This window comes from Cardiocondyla obscurior, linkage group LG06 (assembly GCF_019399895.1).
Source record: "Cardiocondyla obscurior isolate alpha-2009 linkage group LG06, Cobs3.1, whole genome shotgun sequence".
In the NCBI taxonomy this organism is placed as follows: Eukaryota; Metazoa; Arthropoda; class Insecta; order Hymenoptera; family Formicidae; genus Cardiocondyla; species Cardiocondyla obscurior.
The window spans coordinates 1,014,313-1,040,952 of NC_091869.1; the positions used below are offsets into that span (position 1 = coordinate 1,014,313).

The 26,640-nt window shown below is 44.6% G+C and overlaps 4 protein-coding genes across 4 annotated transcripts in view; 2 read left to right on the plus strand and 2 right to left on the minus strand.

Annotated features, from left to right (window-relative positions):
- The first annotated feature begins 8,111 nt into the window (after positions 1 to 8,111).
- LOC139103610 (dTTP/UTP pyrophosphatase) lies at positions 8,112 to 10,555 on the plus strand. Its single transcript, XM_070658456.1, has 4 exons — positions 8,112 to 9,534; positions 9,662 to 9,903; positions 9,970 to 10,116; positions 10,317 to 10,555. The coding sequence occupies exons 1-4, from the start codon at positions 9,445 to 9,447 to the stop codon at positions 10,453 to 10,455; spliced, it is 618 nt and encodes a 205-aa protein (XP_070514557.1). The 5' UTR covers positions 8,112 to 9,444; the 3' UTR covers positions 10,456 to 10,555.
- Positions 10,556 to 11,053: 498 nt separating this feature from the next.
- Fis1 (fission 1 protein) lies at positions 11,054 to 13,867 on the plus strand. Its single transcript, XM_070658457.1, has 4 exons — positions 11,054 to 11,416; positions 11,895 to 12,098; positions 12,167 to 12,272; positions 13,030 to 13,867. Exons 1-4 carry the CDS (start codon positions 11,372 to 11,374, stop codon positions 13,119 to 13,121), a joined length of 447 nt encoding a protein of 148 aa, XP_070514558.1. The 5' UTR covers positions 11,054 to 11,371; the 3' UTR covers positions 13,122 to 13,867.
- A 9,858-nt stretch (positions 13,868 to 23,725) lies between these two features.
- LOC139103282 (broad-complex core protein-like) lies at positions 23,726 to 24,863 on the minus strand. The gene has a single exon (XM_070657783.1). It carries the CDS (start codon positions 24,861 to 24,863, stop codon positions 24,267 to 24,269), a length of 597 nt encoding a protein of 198 aa, XP_070513884.1. The 3' UTR covers positions 23,726 to 24,266.
- Positions 24,864 to 24,972: 109 nt separating this feature from the next.
- LOC139103281 (leucine-rich repeat and immunoglobulin-like domain containing-NOGO receptor-interacting protein 4) overlaps positions 24,973 to 26,640 on the minus strand; it is a 192,335-nt gene continuing 190,667 nt past the window's right edge. The window contains exon 4 of the mRNA XM_070657781.1: positions 24,973 to 26,633. Within this exon, the coding sequence (XP_070513882.1) occupies positions 24,975 to 26,633 (1,659 nt within the window). The 3' untranslated portion in view covers positions 24,973 to 24,974. The remainder of the gene's footprint in view (positions 26,634 to 26,640) is intronic.

Genomic DNA, 26,640 nt, shown 5'->3' on the forward strand with positions numbered 1-26,640 from the left:
GAAATTTTAACAAATCATTTCGATAACGATCGCGTCGTACGCGCTCGTACAAATCCCTGTTTTATTTCACTCTTTTTCCTATTTTAAAACATTTCGTTTTACTTTGGTTTTACACGAATTTAAACAATTTAAATAAATTTTTATACGCGCGAGCCATTTATATAACGGAGCCAGTGTAGGTACCTATATTATTTTTCTTTTTTTTTTATCCTTTCGCGAGTCTTACGGTTGAGTTTTTGAGGTCGCACTTGTGACATCATCACCGTGTTGAAAGAGAGTAAACAGCGGTAACAACTTGCCGTTTTCAGGAATCGCAGAAATCGAAAGATTATTACGCATTACCGCGTGTTGCGCTTCAACGCGCGCGTGTCAATATTCTTGGAAATCGAAATCTTCACGGCTGCATTGTGCAGATGCATCGTACGTATAAAACGTTTCGCGTTTCCTTCTTATAATGTAAACGCGTTCAATGTTGAGCCACGCGTTAACCTTTGCGATTGCTATCGGCTACTTTCGACTTTTACAATTATCACCAGATCGTAAATACGTGAGTGGATTATTAAGAAAAGCCCCAATGAGAAGAGGCGAAATCGCAAAGACTTGCCAGCACAAAACAATTTATCGAAACCGATCGTGACGTTCGCCGATAGCTTCGTCTTATCGCTCTGCTTGCTTATTTCTAATCAAATGTAATTCTGAGAATTGTTATTGCCCGTAATGCTTTTGCATAAAAATTATATTTCAAGAAGACGTACGTAAAGAAATTTATATCGCAGAATACGTGATTTTTTTTCTATTTCATGTATACATTTAAGCTGTAGATTGCTTTGCCGATTAATTTTACAATTAACATTAAAGCTAAATTAGATTTACTTTTAATAAAATTCTACATAATTTTTTTTTTTTATAACGACAATGATACTTCGCATTATCTTTTCATGCAGAAGAAATATTCAGTATTTGTCCGTATCTCTGACTCTAAAACCGTTCGTTCAACCCTGACATTTGCCATCGGGTTCCGAAAACTCCAGTGATTTACAATTTTCGCGAATTCCCAGCGATTTTATTCGCCGCAATTCGTTTTTACCGCCCCGGTCCTTAAATCGAATTACGTTGTTACGCATTTCTCGTAATCTTTCCAGCTGCATCTCGAGAGGGACCGCGGCTCGCACGGCCGAGCGAGGGTGGCCATTCGATTCCCGAATGTGCAATCAGTCGGACTTTTACCGTTTCGCGTAATTAAGCGCGATGATTACGTTACTCATACGGCGGCCGCGCCTCTTTCACCGAAGCGAGAATTTGCGAGCGGAGCGTCGCGCTCTCGCTTTCGACGTTTTCGTAACGACGACGCTCGGGCACCGGGAATCACCGTGATTCGTTTCGATCGTCTCCGACTTCTCGTGCTCCACTTCGAATTGGCCCGGTCCATTCTGGAAGCGTCGTAACGATCCAAGAACAGAAAGTGACGGGGAAAACAAAGTTTAAATTTAAAACTGTCGCCGGCGCGAGAACGTAATTGGACAGAAGTTCCTTATTCTACTGGGAAATATACCGGGTTTTATTTCCGTTTATCAAAATTAGATTACGCCGGAGTTTCACTTGTCTAACAGCCTGGAGGATAACGCACGGGACGAGTGCTCTTTCAATTTTAAATACCTCGGGGACCGACGGTTTCAGAGCCGTTACAACGACGGCCGCGGGCGTTCCCTCGGTGAGGTGTTACAGATGCTTATCGGTCGTGTATCGAGTGGGCACCGGCTTCTCGGGTACACGTAACAAGCGGATAACGTCGAAACGGCCGACACGCCCGCAGATATTGTACGATGTATCAAAGCAGGCGCCTCGGCAACGCCAGGCGCGCTTTGCGTAATTTCCACTCATTCAGAGCCGCGAGGCCCCAATGGACGTCCTCGCTTGTATTGACCTCGGTGTACTACGTGCCCTTATCATTTTTCGTAATCTCCCATGAATAATCAACGCGATGCGAAACGGCGTCTTACTTTTTTTTTTCTTTTTTTTCTCTTTTTTTTTTTTTTTTCTTTTGTACGAACTCTAGCAGCTGCCGTTGTTGGACGGCGAGGTCCTTCACCTCGCCCCGCGAACGAGAGCGATCCACGAAGAGTCGGATGGGGATGGTAGCGCGACGCAATCCCTTTTATTAATCTCTGTATCGAGTGTACGCAACCTTTCTCGCCTCCACGGCCGCGCACCGACATTTACGCGCGTCGTGTCATCCGCGGTGACGCGGCATCGCGGGGATATAACGTGGAACGTGCGCGATTCTTCTCGGAAGGTGATACGCGCGGGGCAGGATCTGCCCTTAGGGCTGAAAGGATCTATTCTCGAGCCGCGCGTGGCTGTCCGTCCCGCCTCGCTCCTTATCAGAGCCAGCTCAGATCGGCATCGGCGATCCCGGTTGCCGTGATGAGAATAGAATGTCACGGGCGAGAATGGAGTAGCTCGCGACGGAAGAGCGAAATGAACGGACCTTTCAAAATTGGTAGATTAAATAATCCGCGCGATTCGTCCATCTGGATATCGAGAAAAAGGCACGGCGCCTCGAGCAGCGAGATTAACGGGAAGTCACCGATATCTGATAACACTTTCGTAAAAGGAAATCTCGTCGAATCTCCGCTCGGTGTCAATGGGAAACGAGCGAGCGAGTAAAATAGTTGTTCCCCTCGTCTCAATCGGTTTTCACCTCATCGACACATCTCAATCGTGTGCAGGCGCGCTCGGAATGCGAACGATTGAGACATAAATCCCACTGAAAAATTCTAATTAAGATTGCACCCGGCTGTTTAAATCGAACATTCCTGTACCGTTCGACGGGCGCTAATAAAAAATATGCGAGATAAGTCGCGAGATCTAAATGGGGAAAATATGCGAGAGAACAATCCTCGATTCCTAATGATCTTATTCGCTATTTAATAAACTCGCGAGCCAAGTCGTCGACGTTGCGCCGGTCCTTTAAAATGGATATTCGCCAGTCACGTTTCTTATATGCATACATATGCAGAACCGTCGGTAGGCAGAAACTCAAAACGCATTGTGAATTAATAAGCGATCTCTTTTGCAATAATATCGGAATAATAAACTGCTTTCGCATTTTTTAAATCGGAGACGTTGCTTGTACCGTGTAACCCGTTTCTTTGTCAGTAAAAGCTCGTGGAAAAATATAATACTTTCATTCGATCTCATATGTAATTTAAAATAATTAATGTTATTCAAATAATACTAATAGTGGAATGAAACAGAATATATTTATAACACGCTCCCTTATCGAATCGAGGATCCGTATCCTCTTTTAAAGTTTTCATAAATATTTCATGCTTTTAATAACACATCAGATATTTCGATGATTGAGCTTTTAACTTTGTTTTTTTTTTTTTAATTGCGTTAAAGCGTGAATAATTTTATTTTTATTTCAATACGCCTACATTTTAAATTTTATCAAAGGTTCGCTTTCGCAGGAGGTATTTATAGAAATTACTCAACAACAAAGGCACGGGATTGTCTAAAATTAGAAATGCTAATAATTACGCGCAAGTTCACGTGTAAATTATGTTACTTCGCCGACATCGGCGTAAGCGGTGTCACAAAAATCCAGCGGCTAGTGCGAGACGGTCGGAGAACTTTGGCAGGAATGTTGATGGAGGGAAAATGAAAGGCGTTCCTCGTAGGAGACGCGATGCGCCTCGTAGGAGACGAGATGCATAATCCAACGTGGAAAAAAAAAAGGAGAGGAAAAAAAAAAACGCGCAGCTGTGGCGCGACCGTTGAAACATTTCAGACCGACTCCGCTATCGGCGCAACATTAAAGTCACAATTTGCATTCCGATGGGTGGTAGCCTCGTCCGTCCCTCGTGGAATTGCTCGGATAGGACTGCACGCGCACACGCGAGCGAATCGCCGTGCCGCAAAATCGAGAGGAGTCAGCTGAGAGGACGAGACGGTCACGTAAGTCGCGCGTGTACCCACTTGCGAGGGATGTCGTATAGGTATACGTACGTACAACGTACGTACGCGCTTGCACGTACCATACACGTGCGTCGCAGGATCGGGATAATGAAGCGGCCACCTCGAGATGCGGCTTGGATCTCGAAAAAGCGGAGACGACGAAGCGAACGCGCGCGGTGGACGTGCCACGCTCCGACGAGAATCCGATCGTACGAAGTACTCTTGTACGAAGTACTCTCGAGCCCATAGAGCGGCACGTAAATATTTGATACATAGACAGGTGTATGGTATTGGCGATGTCTCTTTCTTTTTCTCTCTGTCGCGCGCGTTGACATATATATATGTTTCTTTTTTTTTTTTTTTCTTTTAGTTTTTTTTTATACTGGACAAACACCATGGCTAAAAGAACTCTTCACTTCTTCTTCATAGAATAAATTTTTATCCGAAAAATAAACGGCCAATTTTGCAAGAATTATTGGCAAGAACCTGCGTCTTAGAATTATTTCACGTGTCGTAATAAATACTCCGATTGATTTGCAATCGAGCCTGGCTTAACTAGGATGTTATAAACGGCTGTCGCTGGTATTTTGCTATAGGCTACAAATAGTAATATGCGCTACGTAATATCATGTCAGTTAATTTTTCAACGACACGACGCAAACGTTTATCATAAGTACGTAAAAAGAATTCGAGGTAAAGACGTTTTTTCCACGTGTAAGAAGCAGATAAGGCGTTCATGCAGGAATGCAGGAAGCCCGTATTTTTTTTTCTTTTTTTTTTAATTATTACCCGTGCAATGTCAAGCGATAAAACGGTAATGACAATTGAATTAATTAAACGAAGATGTCTAGAAGATGTATGCCGCGAATGCCTTGCTTCCTGCTCCGGCGATGGAAAGACGTCGATACCGGATTGCGTTATTAATAATTGCGCGAATAAACCGCATCATCTTGTAACAACGTAACGCGGATGCTTCCGACATCTAGACGCTTTCATCGAGTTAAATACAAAGAACTTTGATAACGTCTAAAATATTAAAATTAAAAAAAGAAAAAAACTTTACAATTAAAAAAACTTTAACGTTATAGACTCTACGTACAACATTTTTTTTTTTTTTAATTTATAAACCATCTAGTTCAAAGATAAATTAACTTAATCCTCCGTTCATAAAAAAAAAAAAAAAATACATTGATGAAAGGCAGACGGAACTTTTTGACCCGTCACCGATTTTAGATTGTCGCGGTTTGAAGCGAGATATTCTATTATCGGAGGTGTGACGCACAAAGGATAGACGAGATGAGCCATCCGGGATCGAGGTTTCGAACGAAGTACGCTCCTGGCAATCGTGTGCAGGCGTATTACATGTAATACAAAACCACAGGCACTCCGCAGGCGTGACGTAGCCGGGGCACCATAGAGGCCGGCGTTACATGCCACGGTGTCATAATGCGCGCGTCCTTTGGAGCGGCTTCTCGCGCGCGCTGGTACTTGCGCAATCACATTTAATAACGTCAGCCCCGACGCGATTGCCGTACTCGCGCGGACACTTATGACACTTTAACGGATTTTCAGCGGCGGCACGCCGTCGAATAAATTTCAGCCGGCAAATTTACACGAAAAATTTACGCGAAAGCGCGAGCGCACCGTTGCAAAACTCGTCGAATTGAGCCGCGTCGCCACTCAATCAGGTCGACGGCAAGAATTTTCTCTTTATTTCTCTTTACCCCTGCTCCTCCTCGTACATGCGCATCTTCGCGTTCATTATGGTAGATTATAATAATCGCGCGATAATAGTCCAGCAAAGTGACATCGACGCCTGGCCGGTTTGCGATCGGCGTCTCCCGCCACATAGAGAAGCACCTAATATCGTTGCGCAATTTTCCACAAGCGCAGTGTAATATCCTCGCAATTGCTACTCGCATCGGTCTCGATCGCTGTGTGAAAACGATTTTTTTTTTTTTTTACGACGCAAAAACCACTTTTCGCTCAACGCGTAAAAGTGGAAGTCTACGTGGAAGTCTGCGCCGGTATTTTACCTGTTGGCCAACTCGTTATTTTTCACCTGCTTAGACGGGCACGCGTATCAGCAACGTGAGTCCTCCCACAGTTATTTATGCCTCAATTCATATGATAATTTATAGTTGGCCGTGCCGTTTGAATGCCTTTCGCGGACGCAGAAGGGAAACGATAACGCTTAAAGAAGGTAAAAAATGCCGTGTTACCGAAAAATTTTACTAAAACGACGTAAATGTAAAATTAATTAGAAACACAAGTGTCGCCCGAAACGTTTCCTCGATCGTTACGCACGTCGCCAGTGCAGGCATTTAATTAAATCATACGTTTGATGTTTAATTTATAATTACTTGGCGTAAAATCCTCGGAACACGATTGCGCGCGGGCCCAAGGGAGAAATTCGTTTAAGAAATCGGCGCGCGTCCCGGGCCGAGCTTTCATAAACCACTTCGTCCCAGATTATTCGATTTATCGGGCGCTCTTGGATATTCGTTGAACGTCCTTCGCGCGAGTTACCCCGGGTGACGTAATCCCCGGTGATATTCGGTACGTCGGGTACACCTGCTGCGCGCGAGGGTTGAACCCCAGTCGGATATTTCAACGTCTGCCGTGATATAATAAACAAACGTGCCAGCCGTCGTTTTATCCGCGCCGCGCGGCGACTTGATCGAAAAGCGAGAAGACGTGAGGCCGCGTAAGGCGCTTTTAATAACTGGTTTGCGATATCCTGCTCGCGGCTCGCAGCTTCGGCATAAATATCCGATGCACTTTGCACGCAAGTAAATTATGCATTTTGTGTTTCGCCTTTCTAACACCTGTGATTTGATTCCACCGCCGCTTCTAGCTCATTATGTCTTCGACGCGGTGGGCCGGACTTTAATTCGAAAATTTAATTAATTAATTAAGCGTTTGGGGGCCTGCCTACGTTCGCGCGTGGAAAAGCTAATTGCGGGCCGAGCAACTGTCAGCGGGCGCAATTTCTTTTTTCTTTTTTTTTTTCTTCTTCTACAACCCGTGCGGACGAACGTGCTGAAGGAACGATTTCGCAACCTGCTTTCCTTTTTGATGTACGTATTTTATTAATAGCGCGTAAGAGAAACATATTATTTATCACACCTCGGAGTAATAATCCTGATACATGCTCCTTTCTAATCCTTCGCGAGGCAAGAATGTAAGGGGACGGAATCTAACGTGATGCGGCTCCGCGCAAAGCGATATTTTCAGAATCAATCAATGTTCGCGGAAGAGAGCATCGCGTGATTTCGTTTATATTATTTTTCCCATCCTTCAAATCCAGCCGGTATAATTTTCAAACATCTTCGTATCCTTTTATCTGCCAATCATAAGTACACTTGATTTGCATACGCCGATGTAAAAAAGGAAAAAAAAAATTTAATAATTAGCGGCGAACTCGCGCTTATAAATAATCATGCGATAATCATCGTCGGCGCGATTATCGTTCCCGAGATTTTAGATACGCCTGATCGGTTATATAAACGCGACTGTCAATTATAACATATCAGAGCTGAAGACCCATTGATCGAAGGGAATAACAAAGTGATACTTCATCTTCGCTTGGATCTAAGCAGCAATTATCTCATAAATAACGCCGGCCGACCGCTCGCCACGTGCACTCATTAGTAAACTTGACCCTGCCATTATTACTTTGCGCGCATTAAATTAAAGCGATTACTTGTTTACGGAAAATTGTTTACCGCAGACGAACGTGTGCGTTTGTTGATTTTCAGCCCAACGAATAATTACGAATACATAATCGTCGGATATTTATTTTAGCGGAGAGGTATTTGTAAACCAAATTTCGGAAAACAAATGCAATTAAACAAATCTGTCGATCCAATGCAGTACTGTTTTAACAAAATTATTATAAACCACACTGACACAGGCATACGTACCCACAGACACGCGGGCACACACAGACGGTGTGCACTCTCTTTCTCTTTCAACGATTGTTCGCTGAAGAACTTTGTATCAGATTATACGAACATTATCATTACTAATTGACGTGCTAAAAATATTAAAATGCCACACATAGTTCGGTTCTTCACCCAGAAAGAGCGTCTATTAAAACGAAATTTCAGTGGCTTTCGAAGAGTTCCCTTTTCAACAGTAATTAGATCACTTGGCCGACTGATCGATTAAAGGTGGAGCGCGGCACGATCGCGAATGGCACGCGAAAGAGGTAAAAAAAAAAGAGAGAAAAAAATGCCGCTAAATCTTTGTTCAGCTGGAAGGCTGCGCGGCATAAAGATGGGTCAACCTTTCGCCTTGCGATTATGTAAGGCCTCGGACTGACTGACCTTTAGGTTCGTTCATGGCATGCGGCATTTACGTAATTTACCGATTACGATGTATTAGAGTCTGCTTGAATTGCGCCTGGAGAACAGTTCTCCCTCTAATACCGATTTATTTTCGAATGTGCACCAGATTACGGTGCCCGTTTGCGTAATCCTGCTAAATTAAATACACACACGCACTGTACACGCGCACACACGTACGTATGCAAATATGCGAAATATGTTTTACATGCATATGCATATATTTTACAGAATTTACAGACATCGAAATGCATATATGTATATTTATTTGTATTTAACGCGTATGTGTGCGCGTGTGCATATATGATCTATGAAATGATCGACGCGGCGATTGTGGTTTTTGGGGCAGCAAACGAAGCGATCCTTTCGATCTTACCGCGGAGAAAGGAATAAAGGACGAAAGATGAACACGCCAACAATGGAATTAATAATAGTTGCAGCTAAAATGCAAGCAATAAATGGCGTTGATAAATTTATCTATTATTTATTATTTTTTTAATATCTACAATGAAATATTGCGCACATTAATTCATACGTACATACAACGGGCTTGGCTGTATATTTACTGCTATATGAAGTAAAACTAAATTCTTGTTTTAAATATAATTAATATAAAATTAATTTTGATTGATTATATGTATAATACTATTGATTTTAACGCGACGACATAAAAAAAAAATTTAAAGAGATGAGCAATATTTATTTAGCATTAATTTAATTAAATTTTTTTTTTATTTATTGTATTATTAATTTGACTGTTTCATTAAATGATTTTTGTCCCGACGTTAAACTAGAATTATTAAAATTAATGTTAAAGTTCCGATCGATGAAATTTTGTACGCCGCGGTAATAAACTTACATGTGTAAAAAGAAAAGAAAAATTAACTTAATTAAAATACAAGCGCGTATTTCTCTTTGCTTGCAACGTCCTCTGCGGTCACAGCTGGCATTATCGAGATATAAAAGTGTTCGCAACGATTCACGTTTACCGACCGCGCGGTGTGTCTGTTTACATTCTCGTGCTTCGCGCACCACGTGTACTACGATACTCGGGATCGCCGTAATTTTTTTACGAGTTTCGTGTTCGCGGTAGGTATCGGTGAGGAATAACAGTGAAATTCTTTGATCGATTAGAATGCTAGAGTCGACTATCCAGGCACTGGCGAGCGGTAGAACGATCTTAGCCAGCGGTTCCCCGAGGCGATGCGACATACTAAAGCACTTGGTATAAAAAAAATCTCTTTCTCTCAAACTGACCCGTAGATGCGAGCTACATTGACCTCGAAAGTAACACGTTGATCGTCGCCTGATCTAAGCTGCTGATTGTACTAACGTGACTGATATTTTTTCAGCGCGTAAAGGCGGAAGTGGTGCCGTCCCGTTACGACGAGAATCTCGACAGATCTAAGTACAACGGCCACGGGGAGTTCGTCCAGGACATAGCCAAATACAAGGTACTCGAGGTGTACGAACGTCTCAAAGCGGACCCGGTACCGCCGTCTCTAATAATAGGAGCGGATACTATGGTGACGATGGGTGATGTCATTTATGGAAAACCTCGGAACGAAGCTGAAGCCTTTCAGATATTGACCAGGTAATAATTTGCTAGATTACGTCGTGACGTTAGTCCGAAGTTAGTGGCCCAACGCCTCTTCCGTAGCTTAGCGAACAAGCAACACGTGGTCTACACTGGTGTCTGTTTGAAAACACCGACAACCCAGTTTCAATTTTATGAGTCTGCTAAAGTGAATTTCGGAGATGTGTCAGAGAAGCAAATAAGGGAATACATCAAGACTGGTGATCCAATGTGAGTACAGTTTCATATCAATTATCACAATTAGGGCCAATTGTTTCAACTGGTGACTTCGCTCGTCAGGTGAACATGTGTTTGTCTTTAATTTTCTTAACAAGTAAAGACACACAGCTCGTATCATCGTTCACAGCTTACCAAGAAGCTGGAACAATCGACTATTATAAGTTCTGGCACTGAAGTAAATTTTGTTTCAGGGATAAAGCCGGAGGCTACGGTCTTCAGGGTATAGGAGGAAGCCTGATTGAAAAGATCGATGGCGATTATTACACTATAACAGGCCTTCCTATGTATTCATTGGCCAAGCACCTGAATCACATGTTTTCCAACGTTTAGCGAGAGTATGTCTGTATTACGCCCGTCAGTACCTGAACCATTGTACAGTCACGTCCCGTTCCTACATGAATAAATTTTATCACGCTAAAAGCTTCATAAATTCATGAAGTCTTCTATTTGTGTATTTAATAGTCCGGACGTTGCGGCTTAATGGGCATACATTTAAGCGCGCGTTAATATTGATATCGCGCTCATTAACATTCATGATCATATCGCGCGCTGTCAAAGACACAAAGCGAATCACTCGCCGACATTGTAATTAAATTAACCAGCATAAACCGATAGGTATATATTTATCACGACAGAACTTTCTTCCTTTGTACGTACGTGCACATTGTGACGCGAGGTTTTTCGTAACTCCTTATCTCGGAGTTACGTTAAAAAGAATCCGGGTTCATTCGTTATCATTCACTCGATAAAAAACGTTTAGTTCCTATGTAAAAAAAAAAAAAAAAAATTTTTGACGTCAGAGACATAGTGAAGAGAACCAGGAAGATAAATGCGTTGTTCAATCGCGAGACTCGAGCCTATTTCTTTCGATAATTCCGCCCGTGATGAAACCCCGGGCTACGCCACTCGCGAGATAGATAACGAGTTACAAACGCAAGAAATTTAACTTACGATTTTGCTGTTCCGGTCGAAGTGTCTCGGAAAATGCTCGCCGTTGAGTCTCCCTTTCCGATAAGATTCAAGACACTGCGCCATCTGTCTCCAGGCCAGTTATCTCGACGCCGTAGTTTTACGTATTCAGTCCTCTGCGATGCGTCAGCTGATTTCGAGAACTCACACCTGCAGTCGCGTACCAAACGACCGCGGGATTCGCGATTGTGTAGCATAGTGCAACGGTCCCTCCTGCATCGCTGTGCGCGCTCGGTAAAGTGCGCGCCGCTTGCGTGCGTCAGCAATCGGGTAAGAGATGGAGGACGTTCTGAACGAGGTTGTCTCTTCCGAAGACTTAAAGGTAATTTGCGCCCGGACGGATAATCCACGCTAGCTCCCGCGACGTCATCTCGCTCGTTTCAGCGTCCCGTTTCTCGCGTTTCGACGTCGCGAGATCCGGTGAACAACGCGGCCAGCGACGCGCACTGAGAAATTTAGGTTAGGTTACACAGAACGTATTTACGAGTACGTTAAAGCGGATATATCTCGTTCTTCGTTGCGAGCATGGTTCCGTCGTGTTTTTAAGACGTTTCGGGACTACCATGCGACACCCAGCGTCGATTGCATCAATAAAATGTATATCCGATGACGTGCATAATTATTTTTTTACTTCATATAAATACATGAATAATCGTATGCTTTTTCTTTGCGAGCGAGGCGTAATTAAATTAATATTCGATGGCTACCTGAACGAGGTCGAGATGACGCACGAGACACGTAATCCAAAGTACACGAATGTTGCATCATCTTGTGATAACTCTATTGTGGTTACATTTTAGAAATTCGAGACTATTTACAATGACCAGCTGAAGACAACTGTGACAGCAAAAGCTAAATTTGAATACGCCTGGTGCCTTGTGAGAAGCCAATACTCGGCGGATATCAGAAAAGGAATATTGCTGCTGGAAGATCTCTATTCGAATCATGATTCTGAGAAGCGTGACTGCCTGTACTTCCTGGCTATTGGAAATGCCAGAGTAAAGGTAAGATATGTGCTACAAACGTGTCAGCGTATCAAAAAGCAGTCGTGATTCTTGATACTTTCTTCCAGGAGTACTCGAAGGCACTCTCGTACGTCAGAGCATTCCTCCAGATCGAACCTGGCAATGTTCAAGTGCAAAACCTTGAAGCGGTGATAAAGAAGAAGATGGAAAAAGGTTTCCCATTTATAATTTATTATCGGCTTAAAAGAATAAAGCTTGTAATTTATTTGAGGGCAATATCGCTGAGGGATTTCTGTGATTTTCTCACACAGTCATACTACTTCTGGTTGCTTTTACTGATTTTTCTGCTTTCTTGGGTTGCTAAATATTATATAGATTCTACTTAGTAATTTAATTTTACTTTATTTTGGTTATTTATTTATTTTTCACTAACTTATACTAATCCAAATGTTATCGACTTCGAGGGAAGTAGCTAATTTTTTTGCATGTCCTTGTAAATCTTGTAACATAACCTCTTCCATCCAGTCTCTAAACATTTTCATTTTTTTTTCCTAATCCTGTGATTGTTTAATACGTTGCTTAATTATAACAGTAAAAATATCTAGCTTAGGTTTTAAATAACAACTCTAATGTAGATTTGATACTTTTCTTTAATGATCATTTCTGTATTTTCTATGCAACATATCTATCTTTATTAGACATCTGTATTATGTACAATGATATATATATATACATATATATATATATAATGAGTAATAAAAATTTGTATCGACGACATGAAAAATCCGTACTTAATGCCATCATTATGTTTCGTGTATTGTTCTCCTTTTACTAATTTACCCACATTGCTTAATAATTTGTAATAATTGCAATTATCGTGTAGAAAGGTTCATCAATATTTTCATGGCAATATATTGATTAGAATTGGCATTTGAATCTCGTTTACTTCCCCTCTTTTTTTTTTTTGCAGAGGGCCTTGTGGGTATGGCTGTCGCGGGAGGTGTTGTTATCGGTCTCGCAAGTATTCTAGGCTTGGGCATTGCGATGGCAAAAAAACATTAGTTATTTTTAAAAGAACAGTTAGAGCTATGACTATGCAGTTACTATCGTGTGATGTAACTTGTTTGCGCGAAATGGTGTGTAACTTGTAATTACGTTTGAGACAGTGTCGAATCTCAACTGTACTAGTACGTTGACCAAATCTAATAAATGTAATTTGTAACGTTATTTTTTTATTAATCACATAAAAAAAAAGGAGAACTAGGAAGGTCTACTTAATTTTTTAAGTTACTTGTGTGATTAATTGTATTTATATTTGAACATATCGCGCAAAATTTATCAATAACGTGTATTTGAAAGTAACTGTTCGATAATCAAATCAAATTTAAGTTCCGATACATTTGTTGAAGTTATACGCAACTTATTTTTATATACATATATATATATATTTTTTTTTTTTTTGCCATTCCAAAGTTACATGCGATTATTTTTTACATTGTATGTGTTACGCACAGCGGATCATGGATATGGATATATCGCATGCAGATGTACGTATATCGCATGACGCCACCGTATTTAAAATATTATTTATGCGCGAGATCGCAATAGTTGGAATTTAGTTGACTACTTACCGATCTAGATTTAGAGTGAGTACGTTTTTAATCGAAGCGCTGTACCGAAGTATTAATTGAAATTGCACAACAATGATATAACTTTTATATATAATTAAGGTTGTATTTACAATTGTATACGCGTATTGATTTGTGTTGTTATCGAACCCTTTTAATAAAAGTCACTGTTGTTTTGAAGCTGTGCCGGACGGTGGTTTTTCCACACGAATTACTGGGCGCGTACGTACGCAAACTCGTCCGACGATACCGGAACCTGACGATCCTATCGCAAATGAAATTATGCGGAATATAGGGCCGGCATTCCATTTGTCATTTACGATATTTCACGGGGATTTATTCGCACGGAAAATTTAACATGCGTTTTACTCGTAAAAATAAATCACGTCGCTCGAATGGATTTTCACGTCCTCTGTTTCTCGGGCCGGGAGCACGTGGCGTAACGTTGATAACGGCGGAAGTTTGGCTCCTTTTGAGAAGGTGAAGCGTTGATCCACACGCTAAGCGCGCGTTCAGCATTAAACTGACTGGCCGCCTCCCATTGTGTGTTTACCATCATCCATCGTGATCTTGCGTTATTACGCAAATGCAATCACATTATGCCAAATGTAACTGTCTGAGTCCCTTCGTGTTTACGTTTGAATGCGATTTCCATATTAGATATATGAAACTCGGTATTATATAGGTGGCCGTATCTAGCCGTTAAATGCGCCGCCAAACACAGATGCGAACGTTGACTCGGACAATTCCGGCAACAAATATTCGGCCGTGCTTATCAGCGTTCACGTGCGTTCTCTGTTTGTACGAAACCGCAGGATTGCGAGCCGCGTAAAACAAGTCATTTGGAACATCCGTCAGTCTGCAATCGAAATAGCTCACGTTCAGTGGGTGTAAAAGTTTCCGGGATTTAATGAGGGATGATCAAAGAAAAGAAGCGCAAGATCCCAATGTCTTTTTTTTTTTTTATATATAGATTTATTGATGACTTCTTAATATCCGTTGATAAAGTTGTTTATGTACAAAATAACGCTGGAATATCCCTATTAATATTATTATTACTATTATTATTATATTATTAATGACCTATTGTTATGGCCCGGGGACTTTCTCTTTGCCTTGAAAGAGAACAGCCCTCTTCTCGCTCGGCTCGAGCGGGATTCAGAGTACGCTCGGTTGTCTTTTCTATACCGAAAAACAGCGCTTTTCCCGCACGCCTTCTTTCCTTTCGCGCTCGCTCCCGCAAATGCAAAGAAATAATATTTACACAAGCCGATCGCGACTGGATCGACTCCTCCACCGGAGAGCGGACGAAAAAGAAGGCCGCGGAATCAGCGAAACGTGACACGTCCACGCCGTACTCGCCTTTTATAGTACACACCTTAATGAAGGATCCTCGTTAAGTGAAGAGAAAATCGAGTATAGGCGACGAATGCAAATTTCGTTAAACGCGTGTTGTGTGTATGCGTGTGCGTGTCGTCCCGCATCCTCTCGTCGCGTCGCGTTTAAATTTTCATTTCCCTCATATTTATTTCGAATTATACCCCGCCTGATGAATTCTCATTTACTGTCGCCGAAATAAAATCCAGAAAAGATGAAATCCGAGGGAATCGCGCACGGTTCGAAAAAAAAGAAATAAAAAAAAATAGGGATTCGGAGCTTTTTATCGCGGGATTTGAGGGATAGAAACTGGAGTTGTCTTGATTGTACCGAATAAATTTCGGAGTTCCGTTTATTCGATAAAGAAAAAGAAAAAAAAAAGATTTCCGCGCTTTCAGGGAAATGAGATCGAGATAAAGAGATCGCGCATCTTTCGCCGACTCTCGGCGACGAGCAACGCACGGCGAGAATGCGGGCCGTCTTATCACCCTCGGCAGAGCAACTCCGGGGGTGTATTTACAGCGGGGACGGGAGAATCGCGGGGAAGCTGTGCCACTTGTGTACATACCCACGACGTAACGACCGTCGCGGTTACTCCGCGAAACGACTGATGTGATCGATACGTGGCGTGCGAAAGTGATAACCACCCTCCACCGAGCCAGAAATACACTGCTGAACCTCTCTCGCAAACCCGACGCGGTCGTTTAATAATATATACATATATATTAAAAAAAAAAAAAAAAAAGAGGACATTCCATCGCGCCCATTTGCGGCCAGAAGTGTTAGCTCTCGGATGCACGAGGGTGGTTATTGATTAATAAACGACGGATCACGTTCGCGTCGTTCTCCCAGGGAAAGAGGGACAGACAGAAAAGGCGAAAGAACGCGTTTAAGTTTATCGCGGAAAGATCTGCTGTGAATTCCGATTGCGGCTATCACGTAAGAAGAAAAAAGAAAACGTCGCGCTCTGACGGAACGGTCCTCCCAGATTTTTCTTTATGGATATTTCCGCAGGTGCCGATTTGCCGCGGCAGCGACTTAACACTTTAATTTAATTTTCACTTAACTCGCTGTTTTTCTTTTTTTTATTATTTCTTTTTATGCTTTGTCTCTATTTTTCGCGGAGGAAATGTATTTCAGCGCGCTTTGTAAACGCGCGACCGTTTCGGTCGCGAACTTTTTTAGGCGCGGAGGGCTTTTTTACGAGCGAGCGAAATTTCGCGCGTGTTTACGCGAACGCGGGCGAACTCGTCCCGGTAATTAAACTTGTCCTTCCAATTCGATTCTAACGTATACGGTTTGGAAAGTTACGCGCACTCTTTTTTTTTTTTTATTTTATTTCCGGCCGTAATTCGTTCCAGGCGATAACACGGGATGTTCTTGCACGATGGAAAGCGTAACGATTTGGAAAAGTGCGCGGGAAAGCTCATCGAGCTCGGTGCACCGTCGTATTAACTAAAACCGCGATTTCGGAAAACGTCCTCGCGATAATCCGCGATCGCGCCGTTACTCCGTGGCTCGTGCGGCTTGCAGCTTCCAGCTTTCCTCTCGCGCGAACTCGGACCGTCGCCGATCGGAAAACCGAGTTTCACGATCGTTCGAGGTCCTTCCGTTCGCCTCGAAGGAGATACTTCTTCCTCTTTTCTTTTTATTTAGCGCGGGGAAGAAATCGCTCGATAGATTAGCAGCTTGAAAATACTTTAAGCGGTTTAAGGATGAATATTGCTTTCTCAATAAGGCTTCGCTATGCTTTACACGAATGTACAGTGTGGTGTGGTGTGGTGCGTGCCTTTGTGCGAACACACGGTGTGTAGGCGTATGTGTGGTGTCTGTGTACACTTGTACCGGCTTCGTCCGCCGATCGGATCTCGACCCGGAAACGAATCTCGATCCTCTGTGATCACCCTTTCCGAACCCGAAGCGCGCGGAGATGAGATCGCAGAATTGTACAATCGCCTAAGAACATCGATCGATAGAAAAAGCTTTAAGTTCCGCCATCCAGGAGAAGCGCGAAGTATCGCTCTAATGATATACGATCGCTCATGGAATGTCCACATACCGTCTGATTCATCCGACGAGAAACAACACGCAATTCCACACGAGCTTGACTCAAACGCGAATCAAGAGCTACCACATATTTATAATATATCACAAGATAAGATTAGGTCGTTTAAATTCGATACACGGGGTAGTTTTGACGAAGGAGAGTTCGGTTAATCGCTCGCGATGCGTTCCGCGTGATCACTTCCCTTTCTAGGTCGAGCGTACATTTAAAGAATTAAGAAGTCGATAAGAAGAAAACCATCGCGCGCTCGTATTCCTACGATTTTTATATCACTCCTGTAAACGAACGCACGAGAGCGAACTTACGTGAACGTCGAGATCAGCCGTAACGTCCACAAAGCCGCGTAGAAAAATAAACGATCAGAAATAGGAGACCCGATTTTTCTGATAATAAAGAATTAGGGTCACACCGGAAACGCGTCTGCGGAGGATCGGTCGTTGCGCTCGCCTTTCCGCGGACGCCAGGCTTCCCGTTTATCATAACGCGCACCTACGTTCAGGAATCGCGATCACAATGGCACAGAACGCGCATTGATACTAAGTTTATCGAGAGACGGCCGATAAGCGGCAGTGCTTGCACACCGACACCTCCGACGAGAGATTACATTGCGCGCCGCTAAGTACGCGGAATTTCGTCAATCGACACCCTGTCGTCGTCCGATAACGGCGTCGCGAGCTCGCGGTCGAATGGCAGAACTCGAGCTTATCTCTCGAACGGCAGAAGGAACTCGAATGAGTTGTGTGTTATGACGAGATATGAGACGAGAGAGGTAACGCGCGCGCCTTTCGGCGTGCCGCCGAATTTAGGGGGTCGAGTTCGCAATGAAACGTACGAGCGAAGAGGGAATGAAACAGCACCGCGGCGTTGTTATAAATAAAATAGACACGTTACGTAATAGCGTAATACTAGCGCGAGGAATGTCAGATACTGAAAGACGTAACTGCGTAAGTGATTCTACGCTCGCATCCTCAATTGGCTCGAAATTTTCACTTTTATTCGTATTTTTATTGAGGGAGCTTCAATCTCAAACTCGATATCTCTGTGGGGAGCGCCAACGGGATGTCTCCTCAGGATTCGGTCGTACTTATTGAACTTATATTCCTTATAAAACGCTTCAAACGTCAAACGCCCCGCTCGTACGTATCACTTTTCGCAAGCGCGTGTCGTACGCAATCGATACGAAATGGAGAAATGATATAATAGGCCTTACGAACTACCGGCGCTCAATTTTTGTACAATAATTTAATATCTCGGTTAATTTTACTCGATCGTACTCGATCGCTTCTCGCTTTTCGCATCTTCTCTTATCCCTCCCGCCTTCCCTTTCTTCTTTCTTTCTTTTTTTTTCTTTTATTTTTTTTTTTTCCGAAAACGCGTCGACTGACTAGCGATACGATAACGTTACAATAGTGATTTTTAGTATGACGGTCATATCGTAAAATATACACTTTTTGCCGTTCCACTTTTATCGCGACGGCCTTTTAATACTCTTTTTTTTTTCTCTCTCTCACTTTCGCTCGAAACTACTTATGATACTTGAACCCCGACACATTTACAATGTATTTTAATTACAAATACGCTACTTAAGATTTATCCGACGGCTCGCCTCGGTACAATTAGAGTTAACCGGGATCGCAAATCACGGGGAAAGCCCCAGACCGGGATTGTACGGGTGAGAAAATATATGCAGCGATTCTAAACTTAGGCGCCGTTTGCTTGTCCGCGCTTGTTAACGATTCTCGGCGATATCGCAATACGAATTCGGCAGGAATTAAATGGTAAGCGCGTCGCAACTTAACACAAAAAATATACAGACATCATCGTCATTTTAATCAGAATTACTTTAGGACATACATATTTTTTTCAAATCATTTTTCGCATTCTCTCTCGTCGTCGTGCCAACACTCGATGCCCGTGAAATGTTCACATTGCAATATATTTGTTCGGGTTTACAATTTAATATTTTTTTTTTTACGTTTCTCGTAAAATTTAAAAAAAAAATGAGAAAGAGATAGAGAGAGAGAGCAAAAATGTTTTTTTTGATTAAAATGACGATATGGGAAAAACAAACGTGTCGCATCTCGCGAGAGACGAGCGTAAAGTGCATTCGCGCTTTGACGTTGAGATTACAACTGATTGTAAACACAAAAGAGCCTCCCGTGCGAAACGAGCACTGTGAAAAAAAAAGCGCTTTGCAGAAAATAAGATCGTCAATTTGGAGAGCTTTATTAGCGTTACGTAGCGCGTGTCTCGCACGAGGAATCTCTTCGATTTGCAAAGTTCGACGGGGATAAAGACATCGGGCGAAAATTCGCAAAGTTTCCTCCGGATATTTCGGTTGGCTCTCTCGAACTTGCGAAATTAGATACGCTAGTTCTCCCCATCAATGTCTCGACGTAGGAGCTGCCCGGTCGCTCCTTCAGCGCGTCTATTCACGAGCGTTCGCTTCGCCGAACGTGCATTACGCGTATCTTCAAAATGCACAACGCAGCGCAGAAATATTGCGATCTTTTATGTGTACAAATATAATAATATTTCCATGTGTGTACGCGTATAAACATATCCCTAAGGAAAGTTATAGCTTGCGTTAAAGCAAGAGATTATTTGCTTCCTCCTTTTTTTTTCTGTTTGCGCCAGCATTTTATTTTCGCAAAAGTCATTCTGTAAAACGAGCGCAGCGCGAACTCTCGCGAATTTCAAAGCGGTCTCTTTAACGCCGGTTTTTTTTTTCTTTTTTACGGTACGCCGAGACCTGCCTGTAAAATATCGAAAACAGTTACAGTATAAAATACAGAAATCGTATCGCAACGTGCAAAAAATGTATTTGGCTCTTCTTCGTGACAGTCGAAAATTGAGCTGAAATAATGGTCTGAATCGTTTTCGGAATTGGCGACGCTGTCGCGGCCGGCCGGCTATCGAAAAGCGTAGATCACGCGGTTTGATTTTGCATCGAACTTATTTCTAAGAGCGGTCACGCTCGGGAAATGATATTTTGAACACCAGGGTTATTGTGAATACAATCGTTTTGAGCCGCTCGCTTCTTTCGCAGCGATTGGAATGCTTGTAAAGCCAGTCCAGCTGTTCGTTGAAAAAAAATCAACGTGTACTTCGATTATCGGGGGGGACCTCGACACCAGAGAAAATTAAAAATCGGAATTTTATCAACGATTGCTCGAAAATTGCTCGCGGATCTCGAAACTCCGTTACAAGGATATCTTTCGCTCTCCTTTTGCGCTCCAATTTGTTAACGGTGATAAGCGACAATGCATACGTTTTAATTCCACCTCGTGGGCGCGGTGAGACGCCATAAATTTCTGCTTCCGCCCGACGAATTCGCGTCGCGTGTGAAATAATAAAATTTCCGAGGCCAAATCGGCGTCAACGGAGCGGAAAGGGTTTTACGAGCGAGGATGAGTGTCCTTGAGACATGTGCAGACGCATCTCGTACAGAAGAGAATTCTACGCGGTTATACCTAAAAATGGAGCAATATATCTCGGGGCGGCGGCGCCGAGCAGCGGCGTTACTCCATTATCGATAGTAACTTCACTCCTGCCGTGTCTCTTTCTTCGCCGTCCGATGCATCCGTAATTTACCTCCGATAAATCATGCCCGATACCCGCTACCGCTACTCGCCGTCCGCTACCTCGCCTGACGAAACACCCTCCGCTAGCAACTTTTTAGCGCGTATTGCTCCGCGTTTAATTTTGGAAATACAACGTTCGCCGTGGGTGCACGTGGATTTTGAATTACAGCCGCCGGGAGACCGACGGCCGCTCGTAAGAAAGCAATCGCTCCGGAAATAATCGCGACATTACGCGAAATAGCCCCGAGAGAAAGAGAGGGTGGGAGAGTTCAAATCAACACGCGTCTTCTGCAAATACTAAACCGTGTTCAATTTCCGTCCGATTTCCGCTGTGTCGCGAAGTTAAACGCCGCGAAGCCTAATCCCCGAGAACCCGTTGCAGATTCAACTGGGGCTGAAATTCCGCCGCTCTCTCCACGCCCAGCAGCGAACGAACGGCTGCATCACGCCGTCGCCGTCGCCGCCGGAGTCGATTCAAGGTGCAGTCACCTTTCTCAAGCCGGGTGACCGTGGAATTCCACTGGGTACACTCGGGCGGAAAAATAATCTCGTTCCGTAAAGTACATCTTCGCCGTGCACCTCGCTTCTAGCCCGTTCTCCAAGTTCTCTCTCTCTCTCTCTCTCTTCCTCTCTTTTCCTTTTTTCTCTCTCAATTTTTCTCTCCTTCCCTCGCTTTCCCGTACTCTCTACCGCGACCATTACGTCGGTCGGCGAACCAACTTAAACTCGACCGCGCCCCGTGCATTTTAATGCAGCCGCGATTTATCAGAGCCGCGGGATTTTCGATGCCCCCGCCCGTCACAGCGGTACGGAAATTGCCTCCCTCGTGTAATGCCGAAAGTAAAAGTGAACCGGAAGATTACCCACGTGGCGGATACCGACGCTGCGATTCGGTGGCGATTAAACGGCGGTGCACCGGCGGCGAGCGGAGCAAAGTCGAACAGGAATCCGGTCTACCGTGTCGCAGCGGGAGCATGAGGAGATGCTGCCTTTCTCACGAGGATTCGAAACCTCGGTGTCGGCAAAATGGGTCGCGTCTCTGATCTCGGCTTCTTCTCGTGGGACATGTGACGTCGCGCAATTGACGGGCGCAACGTGTTCCTCGACGAACGAAATCGCAGTTCAAAGCTTTTTCCTTTTCTTTTCTCTTTTTTTTTTTCTTTTCGTACAAAAATAATTATTACCCGTTCACCGATGAGTTTCATAACTTATTAATTATTAGCTGTCGGTTTGCTGTCTGCCAGTTATTTACTATCCGAGAGAAACGCGAAGCTTTGGTAGCGTGAATAACGAGGAGAATTTCAATTTCGAGAGAATATCACGTTTCAAATCGGTCTTTAAGTGTAAACGCCCATTCGCATTGCATCGTATTACCGCTCGAGGATTCTCTCGACATCCACTTACAAGTTGTTAGAAGATCGACGTGACCCCTCCCCACCCACCCACCCACCGACCTCCCGCCCGCGATCTGAAAGACACTCATCCGCTGAAACGAAGAGAGGAACGGACGATATCCGCGTTTTTAGAAACCTGCACGGTTCCCTAACAGCAGCGTAAACCTTCTTAAGGTTAAATCCCTAACGCGATCTTACTTTAAACTTACATGTCGACCAGAGAGGAAAAAGAAAACGACCGTTCTTACATCGCTAATTCGCGTCGCGATATCAGATAACATTTTGATAGTTTCTCCATCCACCCAGCGATCTCTCTCGGCGATCGAGGGATCAAATCGGATACCTGCTTACCGATCGCATCCCGCTCTCTCTCTCTCTCCTCTCCGATTTAGTACGCAGGTATCCGGGAACTCGACGACGATCTAGTCTTAAAGTTAAAGATAATCGAGGACGCGTTGACACTAGCTCAACTATACCGTCTCTATCGTGCCTCTGTACATTGGTGTTTTTATTTAGAAAATAATTCGACCGTTTAGAATATATATATATAATTTATGTATATATATATTTATATATATATACTTTTTTTTATTTATATATATATATCTGTTCATATATATATATATATATTTATTAGCTGCTTCCTACGTTGCTTAAAGTACGGTTCTCCTCGCGTATGATACACGTCTCGTCTCACGCGACACGAGCTCTCGTTTTGCGCGTCTGCCTGGAATAAAGCGACCGAGCGGCGATCGATGAATCTTCAACCAGTCGCTCTCGTTCTCCGAATATCGTGGATCTTCAACGGCGTGCGCGACTCGTTAAGCTCTCGCCCTCGGATCGGCCTCAAGAATGACTCGGCATAGACCGAATGCGCTATCGAACTTCGGCTTCGATCGAGCTCGGCGGTCTCGGCACGATTGTCAAGCGGTCGACCGCGCGTATAGAATTTTCTTTTTTTTTTTACGCGTTTAATGTGTGTGTGTATGCGTGTTCGCGTGTCGTATGGAACACAACAGGCTCCAGTGTGGCCGATGGCCCGTCATTTCCGGGAGGGGCAGAAAAGGGAAAGAGGGAGGGAATCGTGGACCGACCTCCTCGCGGGTTATCCATCCGCGAGGGATTTCCGTTTAGCATCACTCATCCTCGACAGTGCTGATCCTGCGGTCATCAGTGATAAGACGGGCGTGATAAAAATCCCGGCGAAAGTCACTCCGTGCCCGTCGGGGTCTTCTTTTCCTCGGGACTCCGAGACGAGGACTCCCCACGGTGACGCAGAGTGGGTATTAATCTTCGAGTAGTCGCGCGGGATGATGGGCTTATTAAGGACCGCTTACGGTTATAGACGAGGTGTATAATTTTCGGAATGCCATCTCGTACCAGAAAAGATATCATTTTCACAGATATATTTAATCCGGACTATTACCCGCACCTTTTACGTTACAATGGGGAGCCCATTGGTTTTTTTTTTTTTTTTGCCTGATATATATTTTTAGACCAAAGAAAGATAATTTTTTTTTTCTTTTAATTAGACAAATAATTAAAAAAATTATTTTAAATATAATCATCGGTCGTATTTAGATTTTGTGTCATTTAAATTGTATTATAAAACTCACAGTTGATTATTAAATAAATATTAATTATTTTTTTATTTAATAAAAACGCTACGATTAAGTTGCGAAAGTGATTACGTAAAAGATTAGATTTTGTTCGCTTTTTTCTTTGAATTTAAATAAAAGTAATTAGCAGGTAGCACCGACCGCTGGCTTTTCGCTAATCGTAATCATTCGCGATGGTCGATCCACGACGATACTGATATTTCGATCGTATACGAATAACAGTCTCGTATATATTGTATATCATGGCGATATGGCGAACACACTTCTGGTGTGGTCTTTTTGGTCTCGCTTCTTGATATTCTTCGCTAACGTTTCGTCAGTCTTCTTTCTAATTTTAATTCTCTTCTGTGCTGCGCGACGAGAGGAACTTTCTTCCGATTGGTCTCCTTCATCATCTCTGCAAATTGTCAGTTACGAATTCCTTCATATTATATTACATAACACGGAGGAATCAATGACGATCGCGTCCTGCGATCGCGTTTTTCACAGATCCCGTGCTACGTTTTCCTGATCTGCAACACGACGCCACCGATGGACCGTCTACGCTCGGTACGTGCCGATCACGCCCATGTCGAGGCTGTCACGCAACTCCATCTCCAGCTGGGCTTCTCTGTGCTTGTCGGACCGGTGCGACGTAATCGGTGGCGGCGGTGGAGGAGGCGGTGGACCACCGTCCCGCTCGCGATTTCTCTCGCGGCCGGACGACCTGTCTTTCTCGCGCTCTCTCGTGTGGTGATGATAATGATGTGCAGCGTGGCCATTGACCGGCAGCGTAGGGTACGAAGATTGGCCGCAGCTGGGCTGATGCCTGGAGGGCAGTGGCGGCGGTGACGGCTGACGGCGGCCACCGCCGGTCGGGACTCCGTTTTGAAGTCCGGACTCTAGAGTTCGTATCCGATCGTCCGATTCTCTGGCGGAGAGTTGCGGTTGCGAGTGCGGCGTACGGCGCAATGAATGACTGGAATAATGAGATCTCGCGCCGCTAGATGCGACCCCGTCGATCGGCGTTGCGCTCAACGATGCTGTGCCGTCGTCCACGACACCTCTGACCCCACCTCCCGTTCCGCCGTTTCCTCCTCCTCCTCCGCGGTGACCGGACGCGTTGTTCGCGACGGGCAGCGTTCCCGGGCGGCGCATCTGACGCGCCGTCTCGCCATCGATGTAGGTGAAGCCCTCGGCGAGGGTGGTGCTGCCGTGAGGCAGAAACCAAACCCCGCCGGTCCCGGGGCTCGCCGCCCGAAGTTCTAGCTACAGCTCCGTCACCGGTATTGGCTTGATACCGGCCGCTATTTGCGCGTGCTGCTGTTGCTGCTGCTGCTGAAGATGATGATGATGATGATGCGTAGGCACCGGTTGAGACTGCGGTGTCTGATGATGATGGTGATGATGATGGGCGGCGTGGGCCGAGCGGACGATGTACTCGTCATCGCTGAAAGTTTTCTGGTACTCGTGCTCTTTCCGCGATATCGCGCGGTTCTTCCACTTGTAATCCTTGAGCGCGTCTCTTACGCGTCTGCGACATCGATAGTACAGAAGCAACGCGAGACCGACGAAGAGAATCAACCCGGCGGCGCACACCGTCACCAGCAGCGCCTGCTTGCGCGGATCCGAGAAGGCACAGCCCAACTCATCGGCGGTCATGCCTTTGATAGGCTTGCTTTTAGATTCTGGCGGTTCGGCGCATATCACCGAGCTCGAGTTCCTCGGGACGAGTATTTCAGCTAGCCAGAGCTGACTGCAGTCGCACACCAGCGGATTTTCGCTGAGATCCAGTCGACGTAGCTCGTTCCATGCAACCAACGACTCCGAGAACGTGACGAAGGCATTGTCGCGCAACATTAAATGCCTTAAATTCGGTAAGCCAGCCAGAGAACCGTCCTCCATAGTAGCTAGCCGTTTATTACTATTTAACACGAGCGTTTCCAAATTACCATTATCCGAGAAGGCTCCCTTTTCAACGGTGGTGAGCAGCTTGGCGCCGGACACGTCGAGCCTCTTCAACGTCGACAGACCTTGAAAAGCGCCCGATCGTAAAATCGTGAAGAAATTCTGACCTAAGGTGAGCTCTTCTAAGCGCGGTAACACCGCCAACTGCTTCGTCGGCACCTCGCGCAATTTATTAGCGCCCAATTTCAAGGTGCGAAGGGCGTTTAAACCGCGAAACGCCCCGTCGCTGATGTTATCCAGTCCGGCGCCCATGATGTCGAGCACCGCTAGTTGCTCGAGACCTTTGAACGCGTCGTCCGGCAAAGAAGAAAAGGCGTTCCAGCCGATGTGAAGCTCGGCGAGGGCGTTCAACGGCGCTAGCGCTGGCGATGGAATAGTACGTAACTGGTTGTCGTCGAGATACAGCACCCGAAGGGTGCCTAACTTCTGAAACGCGCCCGGTTCCACCTTCGATATGCGATTTTGACCTAGATCGAGCTCCTCGAGCTTCGACAGATAGGCGAATAAACCATTTTTCAGCGTCTCCAAGTAGTTGTCCCGAAGATTCAATACCGTGAGAGATTTCAGGCCCTGGAACGTTTTTTCGGTCAGTGCCGAGATCTTGTTGTGCTTGAGATGAAGCTCCACGAGGTGACGTTGAGCATCGAAGCTGCCGTTGGGTATGGTGAACAAGTGATTGCTCGAGAGATCGACGTTCTTCAGATCGCCATAGAATTGGAAGGCTGCTGCATCCACGATCTTGATGCGATTCTCTTTAAGTACTATTCGCTGGATGCTGGGATTCAGCGCAATAGGTATTACATCGAGATTCGCGCCTACGCAGGAGACCACGAGGGTATCATCGTCGCAGGTGCATCCGGTAGGACAGAAAGTCCGTGCTTCGGCCGTGCCGAGAGCGAAAAGACCGACCAGAACGAGAAGGTGGAGAACGCCGATGGCAGTGAAGCTGCGTCGAGACGTCTGTAAC

Excerpts from the sequence above, each read along its gene's own strand:
- LOC139103610 (XM_070658456.1), top strand. The coding sequence starts at position 9,445 with ATGCTAGAGTCGACTATCCAGGCACTGGCGAGCGGTAGAACGATCTTA. Across the intron at positions 9,904-9,969 it reads GCCTTTCAGATATTGACCAG|CTTAGCGAACAAGCAACACG; the intron begins GTAATAATTTGC and ends CCTCTTCCGTAG. Across the intron at positions 10,117-10,316 it reads ATCAAGACTGGTGATCCAAT|GGATAAAGCCGGAGGCTACG; the intron begins GTGAGTACAGTT and ends ATTTTGTTTCAG.
- LOC139103282 (XM_070657783.1), bottom strand. The coding sequence starts at position 24,863 with ATGCGCCGCCCGGGAACGCTGCCCGTCGCGAACAACGCGTCCGGTCAC.
- Fis1 (XM_070658457.1), top strand. The coding sequence starts at position 11,372 with ATGGAGGACGTTCTGAACGAGGTTGTCTCTTCCGAAGACTTAAAG. Across the intron at positions 11,417-11,894 it reads TCTCTTCCGAAGACTTAAAG|AAATTCGAGACTATTTACAA; the intron begins GTAATTTGCGCC and ends GTTACATTTTAG. Across the intron at positions 12,273-13,029 it reads AAAGAAGAAGATGGAAAAAG|AGGGCCTTGTGGGTATGGCT; the intron begins GTTTCCCATTTA and ends TTTTTTTTGCAG.